General features: G+C 43.8%; 1 protein-coding gene across 1 annotated transcript in view; it reads right to left on the bottom strand.

The window, feature by feature from the left end:
- The window catches only part of UBE2D2 (ubiquitin conjugating enzyme E2 D2), a 383,568-nt gene that overhangs the window by 204,237 nt on the left and 157,638 nt on the right, over positions 1–21,693 (bottom strand). The window contains exon 2 of the mRNA XM_069652674.1: positions 10,843–10,906. Coding sequence (XP_069508775.1) covers positions 10,843–10,906 — 64 coding nt within the window. The remainder of the gene's footprint in view (positions 1–10,842; positions 10,907–21,693) is intronic.

Raw genomic sequence — 21,693 nt, 5'->3', positions numbered from 1 at the left:
TTAGACTGACGAAGGTGCAACAAGACGTTGGAATAGACCTTTCCATAGGTCTCCAAGATCTTCTGCTTGCCTAGAAGAGCCGAAGACGAGGTGGCCGCAGATGACGGAGGTTTGGAGTAGAGACGCTGCAGCAGTCACTGATGTGTGTTTCAGGGTGCGCAGACAGCAAGAGTGGATCCCCTCCAATTGCCTGTACTTGGCTCTGAGGCAGCGATTGATAGGCTGAGCCGAATGGGGTTTAAGCCATCCCTTTTTGGCCAACGCATCAACATCCTTCTGCATCGGAATCCTTGCTCTCGTTGCGAGGCGCGAGTCAGGACCTCAGCCAGGACCCCCTCCCCCCCGCCTCCGGTTTTTCAACTTCGGGTTGCGGGAGCCCCAAGTATTTCGCCAGACCCGTGAGACTTTCATGAAAGGCCTTGGCTGAAGTTGGCGTGTCGGGGTCATCGTCCTAATCTGTGTCCTTCATGGTGTCCATCTGGTCTGGAGCAGGTGGAAGAGTATCAGGTGCCGAAGGCTGAGGCGTGGAGACTGCAGCCAGAGGCTGCTGTGGAGGCTGGCATCGAACCGCCTGAACTGTAGGAGGCAGGGAAGCCGGAATTAAAGAACCCAGAGTGGACAGCCGGACTGCGCAGTGGCCCGAGGCGCTGGAGCCATAGGAGGAATAACTACAGGTGCTGTAGGATGGCACTCATCAGAGGGGACCTCAAGAGTGAGTAACTTTTTTTTTTTAAACGGTCCTCGCAGGCTTGTGAGGTGGTAGGTCGTATTGACAGAGTAGTGTGAGGCTGCTGGGGCCTATGTGTACTCTGCCTTGCTGGTTGCGGGGTGTATCTGCCCTCCGACGCTGCTGGATAAGCTGTAAGCCACATACTTGGCAAAGAGCAGTTCAACCTGGACACCATCACCTACCTGCTCCCTGAAAAGGTGTGCTGTCGGACAAGCAGTCATTTTGTCCAGCACGTCAGCCATTTTGTCAGGCTGCATGCCACATGCCTGCATCGTGGTACTTGCCTCTTGGTGGTGGAGCTTAAAGGCTACCCTGCACCTCAGGACGAGGCCTGGTAGGCGTAGTGCCCTCAGCTGTGTCGCTGGTAGTGCTGCATAGAGGCGCCCCCTCAGACATTTGTCCAGTAGTAGGGAGTAGCCATTGGGGTGGACACTCGTTAAATGAACCTTGCAGTTCCTCAGCACTGTCTCAGGAAAGAATCTACCGACCCCTCTGCCTAGCGGGCAGTAGCTGAAGCCACCTCAGTGCATGTGCTGGTGTGAGGACCTGGACGGTCCCTCCTGCTGAGACGTTTCCTTGCGGGTGTGATAGGAAAAAGCGGCCCTACATTTGGCCTTGGCTTGTGTTTGACTAAGTTCTTCAAGTCCTCTGGAGGCGACTTCTTGAAGAGCTCCCTCCACTGACCTAACCTGCTCTTCAGAGTGCACAGTGTAAGTGCGGTACAACCCTCCCAGCAGTGTTCGGGGCCAAGGCAGCAGAGGCAAAGAGTGGGGGTCGGACATAGGAAAGAGCCCTTCACAGGCTGGACACCTACGGAAGCCTGATGATGTTGACACGTGCCAGGGGACCGAGTCCCTGATTAAGATCAAAAGACAGTATCCGGGCAAGAGCATGTGGAATTACAATGCCGAAGCCAAACCCAGGAGTGCTGGTGAAAGTCTGCTCCAGTCGACATGGAAAAGAGGACAGGGGAGTGGTGCCGGTGGGCGGAGTCAGGGGAGAGCATGCACCCAGGGTCACGCCTCTAAATTTACAGAGGAAGATGATGTTTTCTGGTGAAAAAGGTTCTGTCTCCCGTTCCTAACGAGGGACGCCCATACAGAATGGAGGCTAGGGGACGGGACGTAGGAGTACAGTGATAATGACATGATCAAAGTTCTATCTAAAGTGTACGGTGCTGGTATCAGATCTGAACTATGCCCATGGAGGTAGCAGAATGGAAAAAGGCAAACTTAAAATTATGACCGTTACAGGACTACAAGTAATATGATATATAGCATTTATAACTGGTCTATACACAAGCGAGCAGTGGGATGGGGATATTACGAGAGTCTTGCATGTTGATTAATCTTTCTCTGTGTTCCCAGAATTCCAGAAAGAGATTGTGGAAAAAATTAGTTAGCGAAGCCAAAGCCGTAGTAAGAGAAGAACATTTAATAAAGTCTGGTCAACCCTGCAATCCAGTAGATTTTCTTTCCGGGAGGCTAGAGCATAGAGGACCCAGAAGAGACTATCAGCTTGCAGAAAGGGCAGTCGGGGAACACTGAAGCACCACGAAGACCATAGAGCGAACAGAATTATAGATCATTTTAAGCTAGTTAATGTGTGGATTGATAACAATTTGTTCACTTGTATTCATGTATATATGGCAAACAGTTGCCAATAATAGTGATTTTGGTTTGTATCTGCTTAGGATCACAATGCCTTGCATAAGCCGCCATCTAGTGGTTGATGCAGAGTATTACATTTTTTCCGAATTCGAAAAAGTGGGCATCAACAGTGGCATACCTGTAACACTATCCCTATCCTACATGTATAAGTACCCATGATCCTTTACACTTAAACATTCTAAGATTGCCAATTACTTGACATAGAACTTAATTAGATAACGCTGCAGCTTAATGTCTGTTAAATATTGCCAGAGCCATAATCTTGGGACAGAGTAGGCGTTTTCTTTTGCTTTAAAGCGAAAGCCTAGTAACTTCTATAGCCTATTGCTATCACTATGCTTCATACTGTCCCAGCCAATGACATTTGACTCCTAAGCCCCACCCCTTGTGGCCATCTTCAGATTTGGTCACGTATGTAAAGGGGCAGTAGGAACCAAAAGAGTCAGGGGAAGGAGGGAGGGTTTGCATGTGAAGCAATGTAAGACACATGCTGGAGAACAGGAGTTAAAGATAAGTAACTTGCTCCTTCTCAAGCATGGGGTCTTACATGAATTCACATGCTCATGAAAACGATTAAACAGCAGCACATACACATAACCGCAGGAAGGGTGAAGGCTCACAGAAACACTTACCCCTGGAATAGGCTCACCTCATGCAAACAGGTTGTGAAGCAATGCTTGGCCGGCCCGGGACTCTTTCCTCTAATTCCTGTCAGCAAAGTAGAATCTTGTTATAGTGTGGGTAGACCACTACGCAGCAGGCCTGCGCACCAGAGATAAACGTAAAGTTGCTGCAACAACTCTGGTGGAATGGGCTCTCAGCCGGTTTGGTAACGGTCTGTTGGCCAGACAATGGTAATGTGTGTAACAGCCGGAGGTGGAACAAGAAATTCATTCGACAAACTATGTAAAAGATGGGTGGGCCAGGTATTTGGCTCATTCAAATTTAAGGGGGAGGGGAGGTGCATTTTTATAATACATATACACACACACTATTTAAGCACCCACAGAGATAATATACCATTCTTTAGGGAGATTGCTGGAGAGCTCTTAAAGCTTTGCTAGAGGTAATTAAATTACTGTATGGACCACCGGATTAACAGCGAATTTAGTTTCCGCTCAAAATATATACAGGATACCGACAACGGGGCAGGCAACCCAGAATTTATCAGGGGAGAAAGGAAACAATCTGATCATGCTCCTGTAATAGAGATTTCTCTATATTATGTGTTAAGTGATCTAGCCTATGACGTCCCTGTTGGATGAAGACGGGATGGTGGATAGAATTGAAGACTTCAGATTCTTGTACATCGAGACCAACAAGAATGGCAAAGTCAATGTTGAGTTGATTTGGGAAGCCTTTCAATGTTGTATGCAAGGGCTACCGATTGGCCTTTCCAGTAAGAGGTGGAAGTCTAAAGAACAAGGTATTCAAAAAAGTTATTGGAACTTACTATGAGTAAACTGGAAATGGACATTATGCATAATCCCACTAAGGAAAAAATTGAATTACTAATGTAGCAGAAATAGGAGTTTAATAATCTGAGAAGGTAGAAATGGCACTATTTAGAACATGCATTACTTACTGTAATAGCATTTCTGATGATTGTATCCGCTTAGATTCACATGCTGTGCATATGGTCTGACATCCAGTGGTAACCACAGAGTTTTGCATCTCGTCTTTTAGGGACCAAAGGGGACGTCGGCATAGGCATGTCTAACACTAGCCCTATTGTGACGTGTAGTGTACCCAAAATCCCTCACGTGCCGAGGTCCCTCCGATTGCATCTTTTCTGCCATGAGGGAGCGCAAGGCTATTGTGAGCGAGTACAAGAAGAAGGGAGAAGTATTGAGACGTCCATGTTCCTTCCACACCGAGCGGGGAGGTAGGAGGGTGCATGTGAATCTATGAAGATACCGTAGCGCTCTAGGTGCAGTAGCCGACGAGATTTCCTCCAGTAAATGTTTGCTTTTATGATCAGGGCAATCGTGTTGCACACAACTTGTGCTGCCTTTCATTTGTTGCCAACATCGCCATCACAACACGAGGCGTTTACGTTTCCAAGATAGCCGCCCGTTCTTGTGTGAATCACCATGGCCAGCCTCCCCACCAGAGAGCAGCCTCCTGCAAATTGGCATGTCCATTACCTTCCTGAGCCTATCGGAAGCCAGCAGGCGTAAGCTGGCCCTTCCTGGAAAGGCCCCAAGGGCAAGGCCAGCAACTGTCCTGAGACGGTCCCGAGCTGACCAGAGCCCAGGGCCAGACCCTCTGCCCGTGCGCCCAGAGAAAGCGACGCCTACTGGGTACACTAATAGAGGTAACTTTTGCCACATGCTATAGCCTTCAACTGTCCAACCCTCCAACCAACAATTTAATCAGGCATACCATTTGGAACATGCAGAACCTCACAGAGCTCCCCCACTCAGATAAGCTTTCCATGGCTAACAAAGTGTGGGGCAATTTACTGTCATTTATGCTGCTTCTGTAAATTTCGAATCTAGGTGAACCTCTGCCCCAGACTCATTTTACACTGTGTGTACTGTGTTACTGTGTGCAACATCTACTGTGATTGATGTTCTTGGGAATTTTGAATCTAAACACACTGCTGCCATAATTGTTGCCACATGCCTGCACACTGTCTCGTAACCCTGATTGGGATTCTTGAGTCTAGGTGAACATCCTGCTACGAAAATCGCCCCGATTTTGTCATCCTTTGATGCACCTAGTAGCCACATGTCTATTTCACTGCTGCAATTGACTACTGCACTTTGCACACAGTCACCCTGCCTCTGAATACCACTCTTCTCAACTGATAGAATGTTGCACAGTAGCCTAGCAGCCACCCGCCCTCCTATCTGACTGCCGCATTTGATTAATACATTTTGTACCTAGAGGCCCTTTTTCTGAATACCACTCAGGTCATTAAAATGCACCTTGCAGCTACCTGCCCCACCATTTGACTGCCGCACCTCACCTACACTATCCAGAATGTACCTACCCGGCATCTACTCAGCACTGCTGAGAGTCATTCTCCACCTTATCCACTCATCCAGCTATCCTAGCCCTACCTCCAGCTCTGCCCCCATAGGCACCATTTCCCCACACCATGCAGCCTCTCCACCAGAAATGCCAAATTACGTGCCAGACTACCCAAACTATACGAGCTCCGAGCCAGGGATACTATCCAGTCTAAACTGACCAACCGGACCCTGCCCAGGCACATGGTCATTCCTACCAACCACGCCTCAGACACTCCCAAGCATAGCCCAACCAATACTACGACTAAGTACAAGGCTCGCAACTAAACCACCATCCCTACTGGTACCAAAACTATCACCCCGTCCATAAGAGGCGCGTTAATTAATGCACGATCTGTAGAAGCCCATGCCTCAGAATAGCAGACCTCATTCTAACAGAAGAACTAGACTTCCTAGCCATCACCGAGTCCTGGCTCCATGCAGCCGCTGGCCCAGCTCCCTCGCTAGCCATACCTGATGACTACACTATCCTCCGAGCGGATAGAACAAATCCAGGGGCAGGGGCCTTACTATAATTGCCAAAACGCACCTTAACATCAGACTTGACACCACTAACCACATCCCATCATGTGAATCACTCACAGCTAAGCTCCCCACAGCCAACTCCCAAACCATCACCATCCACCTATTCTACAGACCTCCTGGACCCTTAGGCTCCTTCGAGGAAGACCTTACAACCATCCATAGTAACAACTTAAAAAAATACCTCACAGAGCCTACTCTTATGCGACTTCAACCTAGGCCTTAAAGGCCCCAAAGACCCCCAAGCGACCCTCATTATCAATACCCTGTCCGAATTAGGCTTTACCCAAAGAATGTCCACCCCAACCCACAACAAAGGGAGAACCCTTGATTGGATAGCAGTGATGGAGGCCACACAGTTGTGGTCTGCTAACACCCCTCAACCTTGGTCCGACCACCACCTCCTCACCTTCATACTCAAAGCCTCAAGTCTCATCACCAATAACTTATTAGCCACAGCTACCCCCACTAGAAGCAAGAAAATCATCATTCTCCCAACCTTGAACCAACTCTCAGCTACTTCCAACCCCCACCACCTTGTAGAAAGCTACAAAAATAGTATGCACTCAGCCTTAGACGCTATTGCACCGCTAAAAGTGAGAAAATGTAAGCTGAAAACACACTTGAACACCTGGTTCTCCGCCCACCTAAGAGTTCTAAGACTAGATAATCGCAAAAGGGAACAAGCCTGGAGACAATCCCCCACAGACTACAACAAGCTGCTCCATAACAAAATAGCTTCTGCCTACAAAAAAGAAATCATTATCGCTGAACAAGAATCTTATAACTAGAGAATAAGACAAGCCAAATCCAGCACTAAATAACTGTTCTCCATTATCAAAGAGCTGGAAACACCCATCTTAGTCCCTGACATGTGTAAAAGATGAACTCTGGTGCACCAGTGTCCAAGCTGCCCTGTCCAATAAAGTCGCAGAGTTTCAAAATAGGGATTGCCTTACTGCCACAGGTTCTTCAGGCTAAACATAATGGAACAAAAATGAACCTGGGCGAAATGAGATCAGAACATCTGTACACATTTAAATAATACCAGGTCTTGTCAAAAGAAATATATTATTTATAAACAATTTACATAAATATTTATTGTTCTCAACATTCCCATTTAAACATCCTCCACCTTTTCACATTTCGGAGTGGTTGCAACAGAACCATCCGTCTCCTGAAGAAGGTCGCTTATATTTACCGGCTTAAATTAGGGGCCTATTGTGACGACCGAAACATATGTTGAGTTACAGCAAATAAGCAGGATGCGATTTGTTTTTGTATTAACACTTACTGTAATCACCAAGAGGTGTTGAAATGTATGTTAATATATTGGGTCTAGGTGGTCTGAGTACCACAAGTGTAGAATATTGACATGTATCGTGAGAGTGTGAATGAATGATGGAATGAATGGTGGGGTTTAAATGGGGATGTTGAGAATAATACATATTTGTGTAAATTGTTTATAAATAAATATATATTTTTATTGACAAGACCTGGTATTGTTTAAATGTGTACAGATGTTCTGATCTCATTTCGCCCAGGTTCATTTTTGTTGTTCCAATAAAGTCGCAGGCCTTCAAATCAAAAATCAACAACAAGAAAGATTCACTAACCAACTCCACTAACTCCAACAATCCCCCACGCCCCACTCATCAGAACCCTACACCCAACCCACTCACCCGCTTCAGCTTCTGAAGTGGAAAAAATCATCCTCAGCCTTAAACCATCAAATTGCCAGGGAGACCCCCGCCCCTCACAAGTCAAAGATGCGGCAAGAGACCTTTCACCATTCATCACCAAACTCATTAACGCCCCCTTCTCTTCAGGCACTATCCCTAATGACCTCAAAGAATCCTGGGTCCTCCCTCTACTCAAAAAACCCTCCCTAAACCCTTCTATACCCACTAACTACAGACCCATCACCACTGTCCCTTTCCTGCTCAAAATACTAGATAAGACAGCCTATCTACAAATACAAAAATACCTCGCACAAAACCACCTCCTAGGAATCTGGCAATCAGGCTTTAGACCCCAACATGGGACAGAAACTGCTCTCATTGATCTCAAGGTCCAAATCAACACAGAGATAATGGGAGAACTGCCTTGCTACTCCTAGACCTCTCTGCAGCATTCATTAAAATGTAAGCTGAAACAATTTGATGGATAGGCTAGGTTCTGTGCTGCGGATTAATGGTCGTATTTTAGGACAATTTGAAGAGCAGTGCGCACCACTGTATTTGTTAAGATTGGTGTTCTACATGGGTTAGGGAAAAACCTGAGAAGCAAGTTATGTGCTTTGGATCGTTCTGAGAGCACATCTCACCTGGCTGCCCAAGCTTTATGTTCAATATGCTAACAGTTGTCGCCCATATCAAAACCTCTGCGGTACCTGTCCGTTACCCAAGCATTCATCTTCGCAGATATCTCATGTTTAAATTTACTACCCTCATTACAGATTCCTGCCGCTAGGATGGGCATCCCTCGAGATCAGAGGAGATGCAGGATCTCTAAAGAGAAACATGTCCTGTAGAGCACAAGACATGTATGGGTGATTTTCCCATCCTTTAATGTATTGCACTGATAATTTCTAAGCCAATTTGCACAGAATATTGAGTGTACGACCACAGATCAATTTTGAGCTTTTTGTTCATCTGGTTGCTCCATCTCCCAGACATGTGCAAGTTGATTATGAATGTTTAAACTGTACCAGAATGAACTGGGGATTTCTTCTGTATTCAATTGAACAATACTTTCCCTTTAGATTAGCTGTTTTGATATGAATTGCTATGTATAGTATGAAGATTATATTGTTATAATTGTAGCGTGTCAAATTATTATGAAACTTATTACAAGGTACCATAAAAAAAGAAATGCTAAAATAGTTTGGCTCCTACCTATCCAACAGAAATTCATCAAGGGGGTGGGGTCCCAGATTTCATTGCCATGCATTAACCTTTGGAGTTACACAAGGCTCCATCCTGACCCCAACCACCTTCAGATTCTACAGAGTGTCTGGATAAACCCCTTTCCAACACCAATAAGAATACATACCAATAAGTAGATTGCATGCAGATTTGATTCATTTAAGATAAATTTCATCAATGACCTACAACGACTCTAGCATGGTCTGCCCCTTAAAGACTGGATATTCTGTGCCTACATGATGCTCACCCAGATTAAAAGCAAAGGTATTCTCTCAGGAAACCCAAAAAACCATGCTGAAGACCAGAATCAGGTGAAGGACATTGGGTGGCTCAACCAGTGCAAAGTTGCACAGCTTTACCATAAACACTGACATCTCATTACAAATGCATATCGCACCAAGATGCCCCAAACAGCATGGTCTCAAATACAGCTCCACTAAAAAAAAAATTTGAAAAAGTCATGCATCTTACTCCCATTCGAATTTGAAAACAGTCGGCCAAGCTCTGGGTCATCTCTTTGTGGATTGTGGCAATGCCCCTACTTGCAGGAGTACAGATTCCACATTGCTCTCTGAAATCCATCCAGCAAGCTGCAGCACTCATTTCAAAACTAAGGAAATTCATCCACATCCATCATACCCATTTTAGAGGAGATACATGGGCTGTGCCCCAGGGTACACATTTTCATCTTCATTACCTGCACTGCAATCACAACCAAAACACCACTACCTGGCCGAGAATGTCCGTCTCCTGAGGTCTAGCACACAACTAGAAGCGGCCCAACATTACTGGACTGGAAAGAAAAGAAGAAACAAACCCTTTCCAGCAATGCACTGAGTTTTTGAAAGTCTACCAATGCAAATCACCCTACATTTCGGGAAGACCCTCCTATTCAAACATATCACCAAATCTCTCTACGCAACTTTACTTCTTCGCTCTCGAGTGCTGCCCTCTTCTCCTTCCAATACCAGCTATTTCGATACTACTGCACATTACTTGTAACCTCCTTGATTTGTCACCCATATACAGTGCTCCACTGCTTGACCCCTAGGTTAGTGCTTTACACATCCCTCACAATTTTAGTTTATGTTAAGTGACAGAGGACCTACAAAAGGGTGATAGTGGCGGAGTCTTGCAAACTAAATATTGTGTTACTATGTTACACTGCAACTTGTAATAGGTGTTAAATTCTGCATAGTTAAACATTTCAGGGGAAAAGGGAGCGACTGGCACAAAGAACATAGAAGAGATTGCAATGGAGTCAGTGATAGTGATCAATAGCCATTTTAGCCAACTCTCACAGAGCACCACCCTGTAGCAATTACTCCAAGTTCACAGTCAAATGGGCAATGAATGGCGAGTATGCAAATTACCCAAAATGTCAACATTTTTGAAGTTGTCTAGATACTTCAGAGCCATCTGTCTTGGATTGAACAATGCTATGTATTAAATAGAGCTGTCCCATAGACAAAGATGTTCCTGGAGTTGGAGCTTGACATTTGAGCAAATGAAGATGGCGACAATGCATTGCCCATTTAGCTGCGAACTTGAGGTGAACTTCAAGCGGGCTTCTGGGTGACGCTGTGCTTTGTGCCTACACAACAGAACTTTAAAAAAATCTGAAGTTGTCCTTTAGAGATTGTCTAGCAAGAAACAAAAAAAAAACTCCATCTGTTTTAGTGCACCCAGACCATAAGGCATCTGGATGTTGGGTACTGATCACAGATCCACAAAATTAGTGTTGTGACAAGCAAACGTGCATAGATGAGCTAGCCAAAGCTGCATAGCAAAATTGGCAGATGGTATACTGGCCCAACACAAAAATTAAATGGGCTGGACTGTACACACTAAGAAAACTGGAGTACACTTCAGAGGTGAAACTATATTGTAATGTGATGCTTTAATAAACTTGACATTTAGAAATACATAAATGAGACCTCTTATTGAAAACTTACTGTCATCTCCAACTGGTCCGGCAGAACACTGAGCTGGGGGATCACGCGCCAGGTCATTCAACTCCTACAAAAGAACAAAAAATATTCTCCATTAGAGAAAGGAGACCCAAATAAATCTGCATTTTATAACTGCTCATGAATGTAGAGGTCAAAACAGATCTTCCACAACATTAATGTATTTTGATTATGCTTCCAATAAATGACAAATTGATCAATCTGGCCTTGTGTATGAAACAGCTACTAAATGAAAGGGCATCTGCACTGCAGGTGAGTGCCGGACTAACACTGTGCTGGAAGATTTTAGACATGGATATGGTTGCCACACTCCCAGATTATGCTGTCATTTTAAGTAAAATATTATATGTCCACTTCTACAATTTAAAGCTTACCTTAAAAAAAAAAGAAAAAAAAAAAGTCAGATTTTGGTGAAATTTCCTGATAGTACCTCAACTTGCATGGACACTACGTAGAGTTTCCAAGACCAACACACCCATCCTCCTGTCATGCTCTTGCCTACAAAACCTCAGTGAGCAGAGGACCAGAAGGTGGCGGTGACTTGCGTCTGTTCATTTGAGTCAATTCACTGCCCATTATGGTCCAGAAGCAAGACCCAAATATGGCATTGGCCACGCAAGTGTAGCGCCCTGAACCATCAGTATAGCATTCTGTCCCACATTTTGAAGTTCCAACACCTTTACACCAATTTTAAAAGATTTGAAAGCCGTAGTACAACAGCAAAGGGAAAGGGTGGGAGATTCGACCCAATGGAGCTTAGACATAAAATTGGGCATGTGTGTTGATGAGGATACCGCCATCACATGATGCCTTCCCAATACCTTTTCCTACAGTCTCAGGAATCCCACCCAGAAGAGACAGACGAAAAAAAAACGACCAAAAAACAAGAAAACCCCAACCAAAGCTAGGAGAATCAAAAGGGATAGAAAAGTAACAGGCTGGGAATGTTGCTACTAAACAGAGGAGAGACTCGAACCATCAATGCCAGAGTGACAAAGAAATGTTAAGGAAACAAAAAATGATACCGGTAAAGGGCTTCAGGAAAGGAGAAAAATACATTCTCACCAAACCGAATGCGGAAGGCAATTCGCAAGTAACCAAGGAAGTTGTAAGGAAAACAAGCAGCCCGAGCCATTGGCCAGCATTGTGTAGAACGTGTATGGGGCAACTAAAGTTATTATTTATATAACCAGGCACAGGTAGAAAGAACAAAGACTGGGGCCCTCCCAATTCCCACACCCTCCCTCTTAGACAAGCTGGCTCTGGTTAAGACCCTAGTAGGCCTCCGGCCCCAGGGTGAGCAGGTTCACAATCACCACCGCCCCCTTGACGAGGTCAATGAGCTGACCGTCACAGCAACACTATTGCACAGGGAGAACAAAAGGTCACCAGATGGGGCAACCGTTTATATTGTGGGGGGAAATTGGCATTGCATGTAGTAAAACAAACCACTATTGGGAAAAAAAGCACACTTAAAGAAGCGGATTAGACTAGCCCCACTATATATCTATATATTCAATGAAAAACTTTGTTAAAGGGACTTCATGGTTCCAAGTAAAAGCGAAAAACCCCTGAAATTCACCAGTTATGGGAAGCTAAGCAACCATAACTCACGCCACCACCGTGCACTGCTAAGACTAACACCCACGACATCAAAGATGACATCACAAATGTCATTGATGACATCACTGATGACATCACATCTGGGCCAATTGTTTTTGTTTCTTGACATATATAGGCCAGGTGGTTGTTCACTGGCAGTCAGAATAATAAAATTAAAAAGGGGCTATATATCTAGATGTTAACCTTGCCATATGTTCTTTAAGTACTTTCCTTAGGGTTTGGTCTCAGCTCATGGTGCACATATGAGGAAATGAGCAGGCCTCAAACACAATTCATTTGTATACATGAAGATAAACTTTAATGTCATTAACATTTTCTGATGATGCAGTTTCTTTCTTCCTTACTTTAGTTTCCCTGTATGTGCCTCTGATTTGTATGCATTGTGGTGCTTCATATGTATTGTTTGTACCAGCACAAGTGCTGTAAGTCTTGAATTGTTAGCTAGTTATTACATGTTTAACATTACTCCAAACTCTGATAAGTGAGCACTCATTGTACTATCCAAAATTACAATATTATAAATAGTGTACTTCCATGGTGCAGTCATTGCCTATGTTTATATATGATTAGGTTTCTGTATTAACAACAACACTCCAATGCAATATTAGAGGAGTACATTCTTCAATAGATTAAGTAGTTCATTACAAGTCTCCCGATCACTCCTGACATCTTGTTAACAATATAAACACAACTTGTAGAGACTTTTCATCAAAATGTATTTCACGTGTGATGTCAGTGATCATTTGTGATGTCATCTTTGATGTCCTGTGTTAGTCTTAGCAGTGCACGGTGGGGGCGCGAGTTATGATTGCTTAGCTTACCATAACTGGCGAATTTCAGGGGGTGGGAGGGTTCGGTTTTACTTGGAACCATAACATCCCTTTTACAAAGTTTTTTCATTGAATTTCATGGGTTTTTACCAGTGCATGCTATTTTCCTACAAATTACTAATATACTTAATATAGCAATATTTGTGTCCAATTTCCAGAGTTTCACCTTAAAACTCTGCCATTTCCCACCATCTGGAATAATTTTTAACACTTCCATACACTTCTCGCAACTATTTCAACTAGTTTTGCATCTGTAGACGTCTACAAACATCTGACTTCATAGCGGACCTTCCCGACAGTCCCACAAGACCATACGCTGGCGCGTGGCATGATGACGTGTCTGAGAACCAGTCCGCACTTCGCGATAAGATCTCCGCTTGGTGTATAGTTCGGAACTGCATTTTCTACTGATCTAGGAACTTCCAACTTCAAAATTTCCCTTGCACAGCTCCAACACCTATTCCTACTCATTATCCATTAACAATCTAGTACACAGTACATACCTTTGGCAAAACTGCTATCTATCTTAAAATGGCATCAGCTAATGCCATGCCTCCTCCCCAAGAGCCACCACCACTGCTGTAATCAAGGAGCATGAGAAACAGTGCCCCCCTAACTTAGAAATAAAACACGTGCAACATTCTCCCTTGTCCACCTACCGCTCCATATTAGTGTTTGGTTGCTCTTCCCTCATGTCCCTCCCCACCTTTCGTTCTCAGCTCTCCTGCCAAAAATATTACATCCAAAAACAGACATTCCTTTAGGAACCACCTTTCACAGTAAAAAAATAGAACTAAAAAAAGAAAATGTATAGACTCCATCTACTTTATATTTCTCAGTAAAGTAGATAGACTAAATAAGATTTTCCAACATTTCCATTTTGTGTTATGCTAATGAAAATAGTGTGGCGTTCATCCTTTGTTCCAGCGACTGGAACGGTGGATACCAGCCCAGCGGCCCAAGCGAATCGAGGATGGATAACTAGGTCTCTGGACCATTATTCCACCCCCCCCATTCCGGCCCCTGAAATTGGGGGGGGGGGATGAAGGCCATTAGCACCCTAGGTTCCCAAAGCGGGAACAAGGGGTGCTAGAAAATAGGATTTTTCTTCCAACAGTCCCATTGTAAGAAGGAAAATCCTTTTCCATGATGGCCACCATGGAAAGGAAAGGTGAGGGTTCCATACAGCGCCCCTCTACGCTTTGTATAGCAGCCTGCAGAAGGCAAAAAGAGAACCCTATGACCAGATTACCACAAGCACATTTTTCTTCCCTTTCAAATCCATCCTAATTTTGAATAACTTTACCACAAAGCCAGTCCCAGGTGGACATGGCCACTTTAATCCTATGTTTTCTCCCTTGTGGTCATGGCCAGTAGCCAGATTGTCCAGATCATGACCTTATTCCATGACCCGGACAATCTGGCCACTGCCCATGGCCACAGGCTACCCCTCAGTCACTAAAGGTATACCGCTATTTTTTTGTAGCTACATTAGGACGCTTGTCAAATAATAAAACACTGGCACATTTGTAAAACCATGCTTGTAGGTCCCTGCCAATGCTCCTTACGCAGGTTTGCTGGAAATCCACCCAGGTTTTATTTTTTCAAAAGTGTCAAATGTATGCACATACAATCGTCATAACCTAGCCCCCACTTGACAAAATGCATTCAGACTTTACGAAAACATCAAAATCTAGATCTATAATCTTTTTGCAAACCTTTGTGTAGATTTCTCAAATGGCACCACATTTATAAGCCTTTACAATATTTTGGGACCCCCCCCCCCTCTAATTATGCCCGCTCATGACCGAATCCAACCACACTCACTCAGAATCAGCCAAGGAATATATATGCAAAATTTCATGCAGTCCCATTAAGTGGCGCCAAAGTTATACGCCATCCAAGAACTGCATTTTACCGACCCTGTAATGCTAAGGTGTTCGTGAACAGTCCTGTGAAAGTTTGCGAACATCAGGACTGTTCGCAGATTTTCGCGGCAAAAACACCTTTTCTTTTTGCTTGTTGCAGCCATATCCCATCCTCATCACCCCTCACCTCCCCAGAGATTAGTTTGACAAGTAGAATGCTGTGTTTTTTCATGTTTTTACTGCGACGTCTGCGGACATCGGCGCTGTCCGCAAATCCAAGATGGTGGGCGTTTCCAAAAATCTGACGCACTTCACACTCCTCACCATCCAATCAGCGAACATGTTGCATGTCCGCGGACATGACGCAAGCAGATTAGCCAAATGTGTCCGCAGACCAGACAGATAACCAATTTTGTGCGACCTACTTTTTGGTAATTTTTTTAAAAAATGACTGGACGGATTTTCACCCAATTTACAAAAGCACGCTTTCGGGAACTAGCCGCTGCTCCTGCCGCAAATTTGGTGAAAATCTGTCCAGTGGTTTGGGCTGTAGGCATGAGCAAAGTTTTTTTTCTCTATTCAGTCTATGGGAAAAAAATAAATTTTGGGACCCCCCCTATTACTTTAGCCCCCCGCCTGCCCTCCCCTGGACCAAACTTCACCAAATCTTGCAAACAAATGCAGAGTGGGCCATATAGTTTTTTTTTTGCAAAGTTTGGTGAGGATTCATCCAGGGAGAGCGAAGTTATAAGCCGCCCAAAAAGTGCTCTTCCTAAGAGAGATAGAGAGATATATTTGTGGTGGTCATGCAATTACTTGAAATTCTACTGAAGGTAATACTAGCATGGATACAAGATTAGGTCCATCCAGCTGATTGGCTGCCTGTCAGAACAGGAAATGTGTCGCCCAAGCCACAAGGCGCCGCTGGCCCTGCTGCAAGGCCATGATTTAAGGCCAATACCAGTCTCATCCGTCGAAGTGGAGACGCAGAGAACAAACTTCATCCCCCACCCTGCTCCCGACACAATGGTAGCAGCCCTTGCATCGCCATAGGTAAGCCTATAAGCCCAATCCAGTCTTGTGAGCACAAATCCAGCACATCCCAAAGTAACAAACGTATTTGGTTACTTAGGCTCACATGTGCAACCCACATGATGCCGTTCCCAAGCCCATTCCTTAACTCGGCTGTTCCATTGAATAAAAGCAGCCTCATCCCTCATCCACCTCAAAAGACCATGCAAAGGTGCCCACTGGTGGTCCACACCATGCCATGGAGGTCCTACACATTCTGGGGATGCCACCCGAGGCCCCTCCGACACGCCCAAGGCACATTACAACCATCCCCGAGATAATGCGCGAGACTGCCTGACGCATAAGCACCGGCCGGCACCATCCCACACGACAAAGGCATAAACCGCCCATCGCACACCAAGCGACAGCGCCGTATGCATGCACACCACCTGACCTCTGCTCCTCAAAGCCTTTAAAACAAGAAACGCCAACCTGTGACTCCGTACTTGTCAGAGCCCCCTCAACCTACAGATCCCCGCCCGACGACCTCGAGAAACAATTGCCCCAGATGGCGCACAGCACTGATTGTTGCTGCAACACACATCAACCCTAAATCGCGTACAACTGCCCGTAAACCCACCCACATAGCCAGCAAGGAGGTAAACCCACCTTTATACCTTCAACGAAGGTCTGCTCACGAACACACCCTAACAGAGGCAAACTGTACAAGCTCACCCCAGAGCCAGCATCAGACCATGCCTCACCTTGGATGTCGCAGCCACTACAAAGCCCAACATGAATAACCCATGCAAAGACTCCTCCCAAATAACAATCTGCAATCCATCACTTTTACCCTAGAAGTCCAACGGCCACAAAAATGCTGGCAGAAGCCAATCTGCAAATGCCCACAGCGCGCCTGTATTCCAAATGTAACCTTCATAAATGTTGCCAGTACAACCGTCTGCCTATACAAATGTCAGCCACCTACCTGTCGACCCCATATGTGCATGCAAGTACTTCAAATGAAGGTCAACACAAACGCAGATGTCTGCCATCCTCATGCCTCCATACACATTGCTATTGCATGCAACCCAAAGTTAATTGTCAAAATTACTACCCCAATTGTTAATGTTGATACCAATGTCTGCTGCCCAGCAGTTAATGTGTATGCTCCATGTTAGCTTAAAAAGAACAGTCTATAACTCCTTTCCTCAACCCCCACTTGTGGCCAGCCATTCTAGCACTGCCTGTAACTCAAGTGAAAATTTACAATGAGTTCTTCTACCCCAATTCTAGAATGTACACCAATGCTGTCAGTTTAGATGCCAATTTGTTGAAGTATGATCATAACCCAATTGTCCATGTTAGCAACTACGACTGCAGCCACCCACAAGTCACACTGCCACTGCCCACAACGCCAACACTATCCACTGCAACCTCCCTACCCCTACCACAGATGTCAATAAGGCTTACTGCCAGTTGCCACAAGTGTGCCCACATCCCAAACACCAACGACATTAACGCTCAAACCACCATTCCCATCAACCAAGGCAGCAACTTACCTTTAGATAGCCCAAACTCTGCCTGCACCAGTTCACCTACACACGTGAAAGGATGTACTCTAGACTAGATTGCAGATCTTAAATGCACCACCACAGTTAATTCCAACATCTCTTGCCCCTGGTCAGACAACATTGTTACAGATAAGTTTTCCATATATTCGCATGCGCCACAAAAAGTAAGGTTGAACAGAAAAAGGTTTTCATTTGTAATTGCTTCAAAACTTTGCCCTTTGTGATGACACGTGTTTCGGCGTCTTTGCACCTTTTTCAAATCAGGGCTATCAACAAAAAGTTTCAATAATTGTAAATCATTTTCAAATGGCTGGCCAATTCAAAAACAAAATCAATTGTGTTGCATTGCACATGTGATTCAACAAAAGAATAATTGCAATGGTGTCACCCACAAGACCACAACAAATCGGGAGTCAAGTTATCAGTCACACTGTGGTACAAAAATAATGGCCCATACACAGAAGAAAGGGTGGGGAGCAGGATGGATAATTGGGGGATGAAGTTTAAGGAAAAAAAACAAAATCCATTGAACAAAATAAATGGGGAGAAAAAGCTAAAAAGTTCCATGAGAATAAGTAATTAGATCTCTAAATTAGTGCAATATATTTTACTCCGAGTGATTACACTCCCCTTCACCCAAAACCCATATTCCGTTTCATTTCATGGGTTAAATCCCTCCTGTGAAGTTAAGCGCATAATGTCAGGATAATCCTTCTGTTCTCCCAGTAACCAGATTACCTAATTGTTATATGCGTTGGTATGGTCTCAATTATGTTCTTCCTTCCTAACGTTTTCTGTACATTGGAAAATGTAATTCACTTGCGAGTTTATGTACTGCTTTGCAAACCATTTGTATTTTTAGGAAATTCGCATTAGATGTATACTTTATATTGCACCGTCTTTCTTAAAGCTCCCGTTTGTTTAAAAGTCGCTATGTTGCTCTGTGCATATGCATTACGTACGTCATATTTTGTGCCTGGGTGGGCCTCACAACGTATCTTGCCTTCAATAATCTCATTCACGTCGTACTCGCTTCCGTATGTGTTCGCAATCGAGCGGCTGGTCTGGAATGAGAAAATGTTTGCTGCGTGTTACTATGGCAACGTTCGGTAGTCCTACTTCAGTGTTTGCTGCGGCCACCATACTTGGGGCTGATGTGCGGGTTGTTCCATACTGTGTAAATCTTTAGGAATACATATTTTACATTATTTTGATTATTTAACTGGCAGATTCATAATATGGGAAAAATTACGCGCTTAGTTTAGAATGTTATTTCATGTATCCCTCTTGCCTATGACGCACCAGGATGCAAATTGTACATATCCCACTGATATTTGTACAGGACAAGGTCTACTTGCGTACAGTGGCACATTAATAAAATTAAAGATATCTAATCAGAAGTTGTACACTGGCAAAAATGCTGCCTAAAGCGTTATTGCTCAGGTTTGACTCGCCGAGTATAAGAGGCATGGTTGCATGAATGTGGGGATAATAATAATGATAATTCATATCTAAAATGAGATTCCTTGCGTGTTAGGTGTCATTGCTAATTTCAATAACAATTCCCAATATTCAATGGTCAATGAGCCAATTAAGTGTTAATTAATCTTATACTCCTGAACACAGTTAGTATGAGAGGCTAAATTGTTAGTCATTGTCTTTGACGCGAATATATAAATTTTACCGTTATTTCGCAAGTGAAATATTCAATTCTTGCCAACAGAAGTTATAAAAAACAGACATCTCATTATCGGAGTTGAGCCCCTTCTCTACCAATCTGAATTTACTAATTAGTTTGGCTTCTTCCAGTCTTAGCCCAAGTTCTTGGTTGCCTCCCCTGGGTCCCAACATGTTTTTTTTTGGAGTCCCAACAAATTTGACATCCTGCTTATCGCGTAGTTGATGGTTCTGCTGCCAGTGATAGGCTAAGGGTAAAGTTATTGCTCGACTCCCAATGGAAGATAAATGCTCTCGGATTCTAACCCTGAGCTCTCTAATTGTACTGCCAGTGTACACTACTCTACATTTGCACTTGACGGCATAGATTACAAATTTGGATCTGCAGTTGCTGTTCTGTAATTTTGATCTGAATTCCATTGCCATCTTTGAAGACTTGTGCTGTCCAGTGCATATCTGTACATGGAACATGTTCCACATTTTCTAAAGCCTGATGTTCGCTTTTGAACCCATGTTCTTTCTTCCAAAAAGGATGGCCTTAAAGTGGTTTTCAGAGTTCTGGCCCGTCTAAAAGTTAAAGTTGTAGAGTTGTCAATTAAATCTTTAATGTGCTGATCTAATTTGAGCAAATGCCAATTCTTTTTCAGAGTTTTACGTAATTGCATATTAGCACAGTACATTGCAATAAATCTGAAAGTCTTTGTGCTTTGTCTCGTGCTGTCTTAATGCATTTCTGTGTACCCCCTAGCCTTAAACCTGGTTGATAGCAGAACACATTCTTCCATAAACAAGTCTTGATCCATACAATTTCTGCGTGCTCTGATGAACTCCCCTTTGGGAATATTTCTTATTACCATGTTGTGGCAGCTACTCGCGAAGAGTGTAGAGTACCTCAGTCTCTTTCCTGTATGTTTTGGTCAATAGGTGATTATTGGAAACCGATGGTTAAATCCAGAAAATGGATGGTGGTGTTACTGCTTGTTCCAACAAATTCAATGCCAACAGGATTGTTATTTGCTCTTGACATAAATGGTTCCAGTTCTTCTTGAGACCCATGCCAAAACATCAGCATGTCATCTATATATCTGGACCATAGGATAATGTTAGTTGAATATGCTAGATCTGTATATATACATTTGTCTTCAAACAGACAAACAGATTAGCCAATGCTGGGGCATATTTAAACACCCATAGCAAAACCTCTGGTTTGTATGAAGAACACTTTGTTGAACAGGAACATATTGTTACGCAAGGTGATCATGAGCACTTCCTTGAGCATATTAACAGATAGATTGAAGCGAAATCTTGAGAGAAGATGTATTCAATTGTCTATAATGCAGTCATGTTTAATTGAGGTTTAGAGAGCTTTAACGTCCCAAGTGACTAATAAAAAGCCTGGTTGCCTTGCAATGTTATTCTCTCAATAACTGATGTTGTATCTCTGATATATAGGATTGCTGTAACTTTAGGTCTCAGTACACTGTCTATGTAGTCTAGATGCGTTGGAAGATTTCAGAAGGCTAACGAGAGCAGGGGCCTACGAGGCAGCTAAAAAGAAAAAAAGATCTAGTGATGAACTTATCAGATCGTCCTCTGACCAAAGATGAAATCTCTTTACTGAATAAAGAATTAAAGCGACTCCATACGCAAGTAGACTTTGTCCTGTACAATTATCAGTGGGATATGTACGATTTGCATCCCGGTGCGTCATAGGCAAGAGGATACGTGAACAAATACTAATCTGCCAGGTAAATAATCAAAATAATGTAAAATATATGTGTTCCAAATGACGTACACAGTATGGAACAACCAGCACGTCAGCCCTAAATATGGCAGCCACAACAAACACTAAAGTAGGACTACCGAATGTTGCCATATTAACATACCAAACATTTCCTTATTACAGCCCAACCGCTCGATTGCGAACACATACGGAAGAGAGTATGACGTGAATGGGATTATTCAAGGTAAGATAAGTCGTGAGGCCCGCCCAGGCACAAAATATAATTAATAATGTACGTAATTCGTATGCACAGAGCAACATAGCGACTAGTTTAAAAAAAAAAACAGGGGCTTTAAGAAAGACGTGTTAGCACAATGTAAAGTATACATCTAATGCGAATTTCCTGAAAATACAAACTGTTTGCAAAGCAGTACATATACTCACAAGTAAATTACATTTTCCAATGTACACAAACCGTTAGGAAGGAGAACATAATTGAGACCATACCAACACATATAACAATTAGGTAA

This window comes from Ambystoma mexicanum, chromosome 3p (genome assembly GCF_040938575.1).
Source record: "Ambystoma mexicanum isolate Mex_15411 chromosome 3p, UKY_AmexF1_1, whole genome shotgun sequence".
NCBI classification, from domain to species: domain Eukaryota; kingdom Metazoa; phylum Chordata; class Amphibia; order Caudata; family Ambystomatidae; genus Ambystoma; species Ambystoma mexicanum.
Note: the sequence above shows the minus strand (reverse complement) of the source record. Positions and strands in the feature narration are given on the sequence as shown.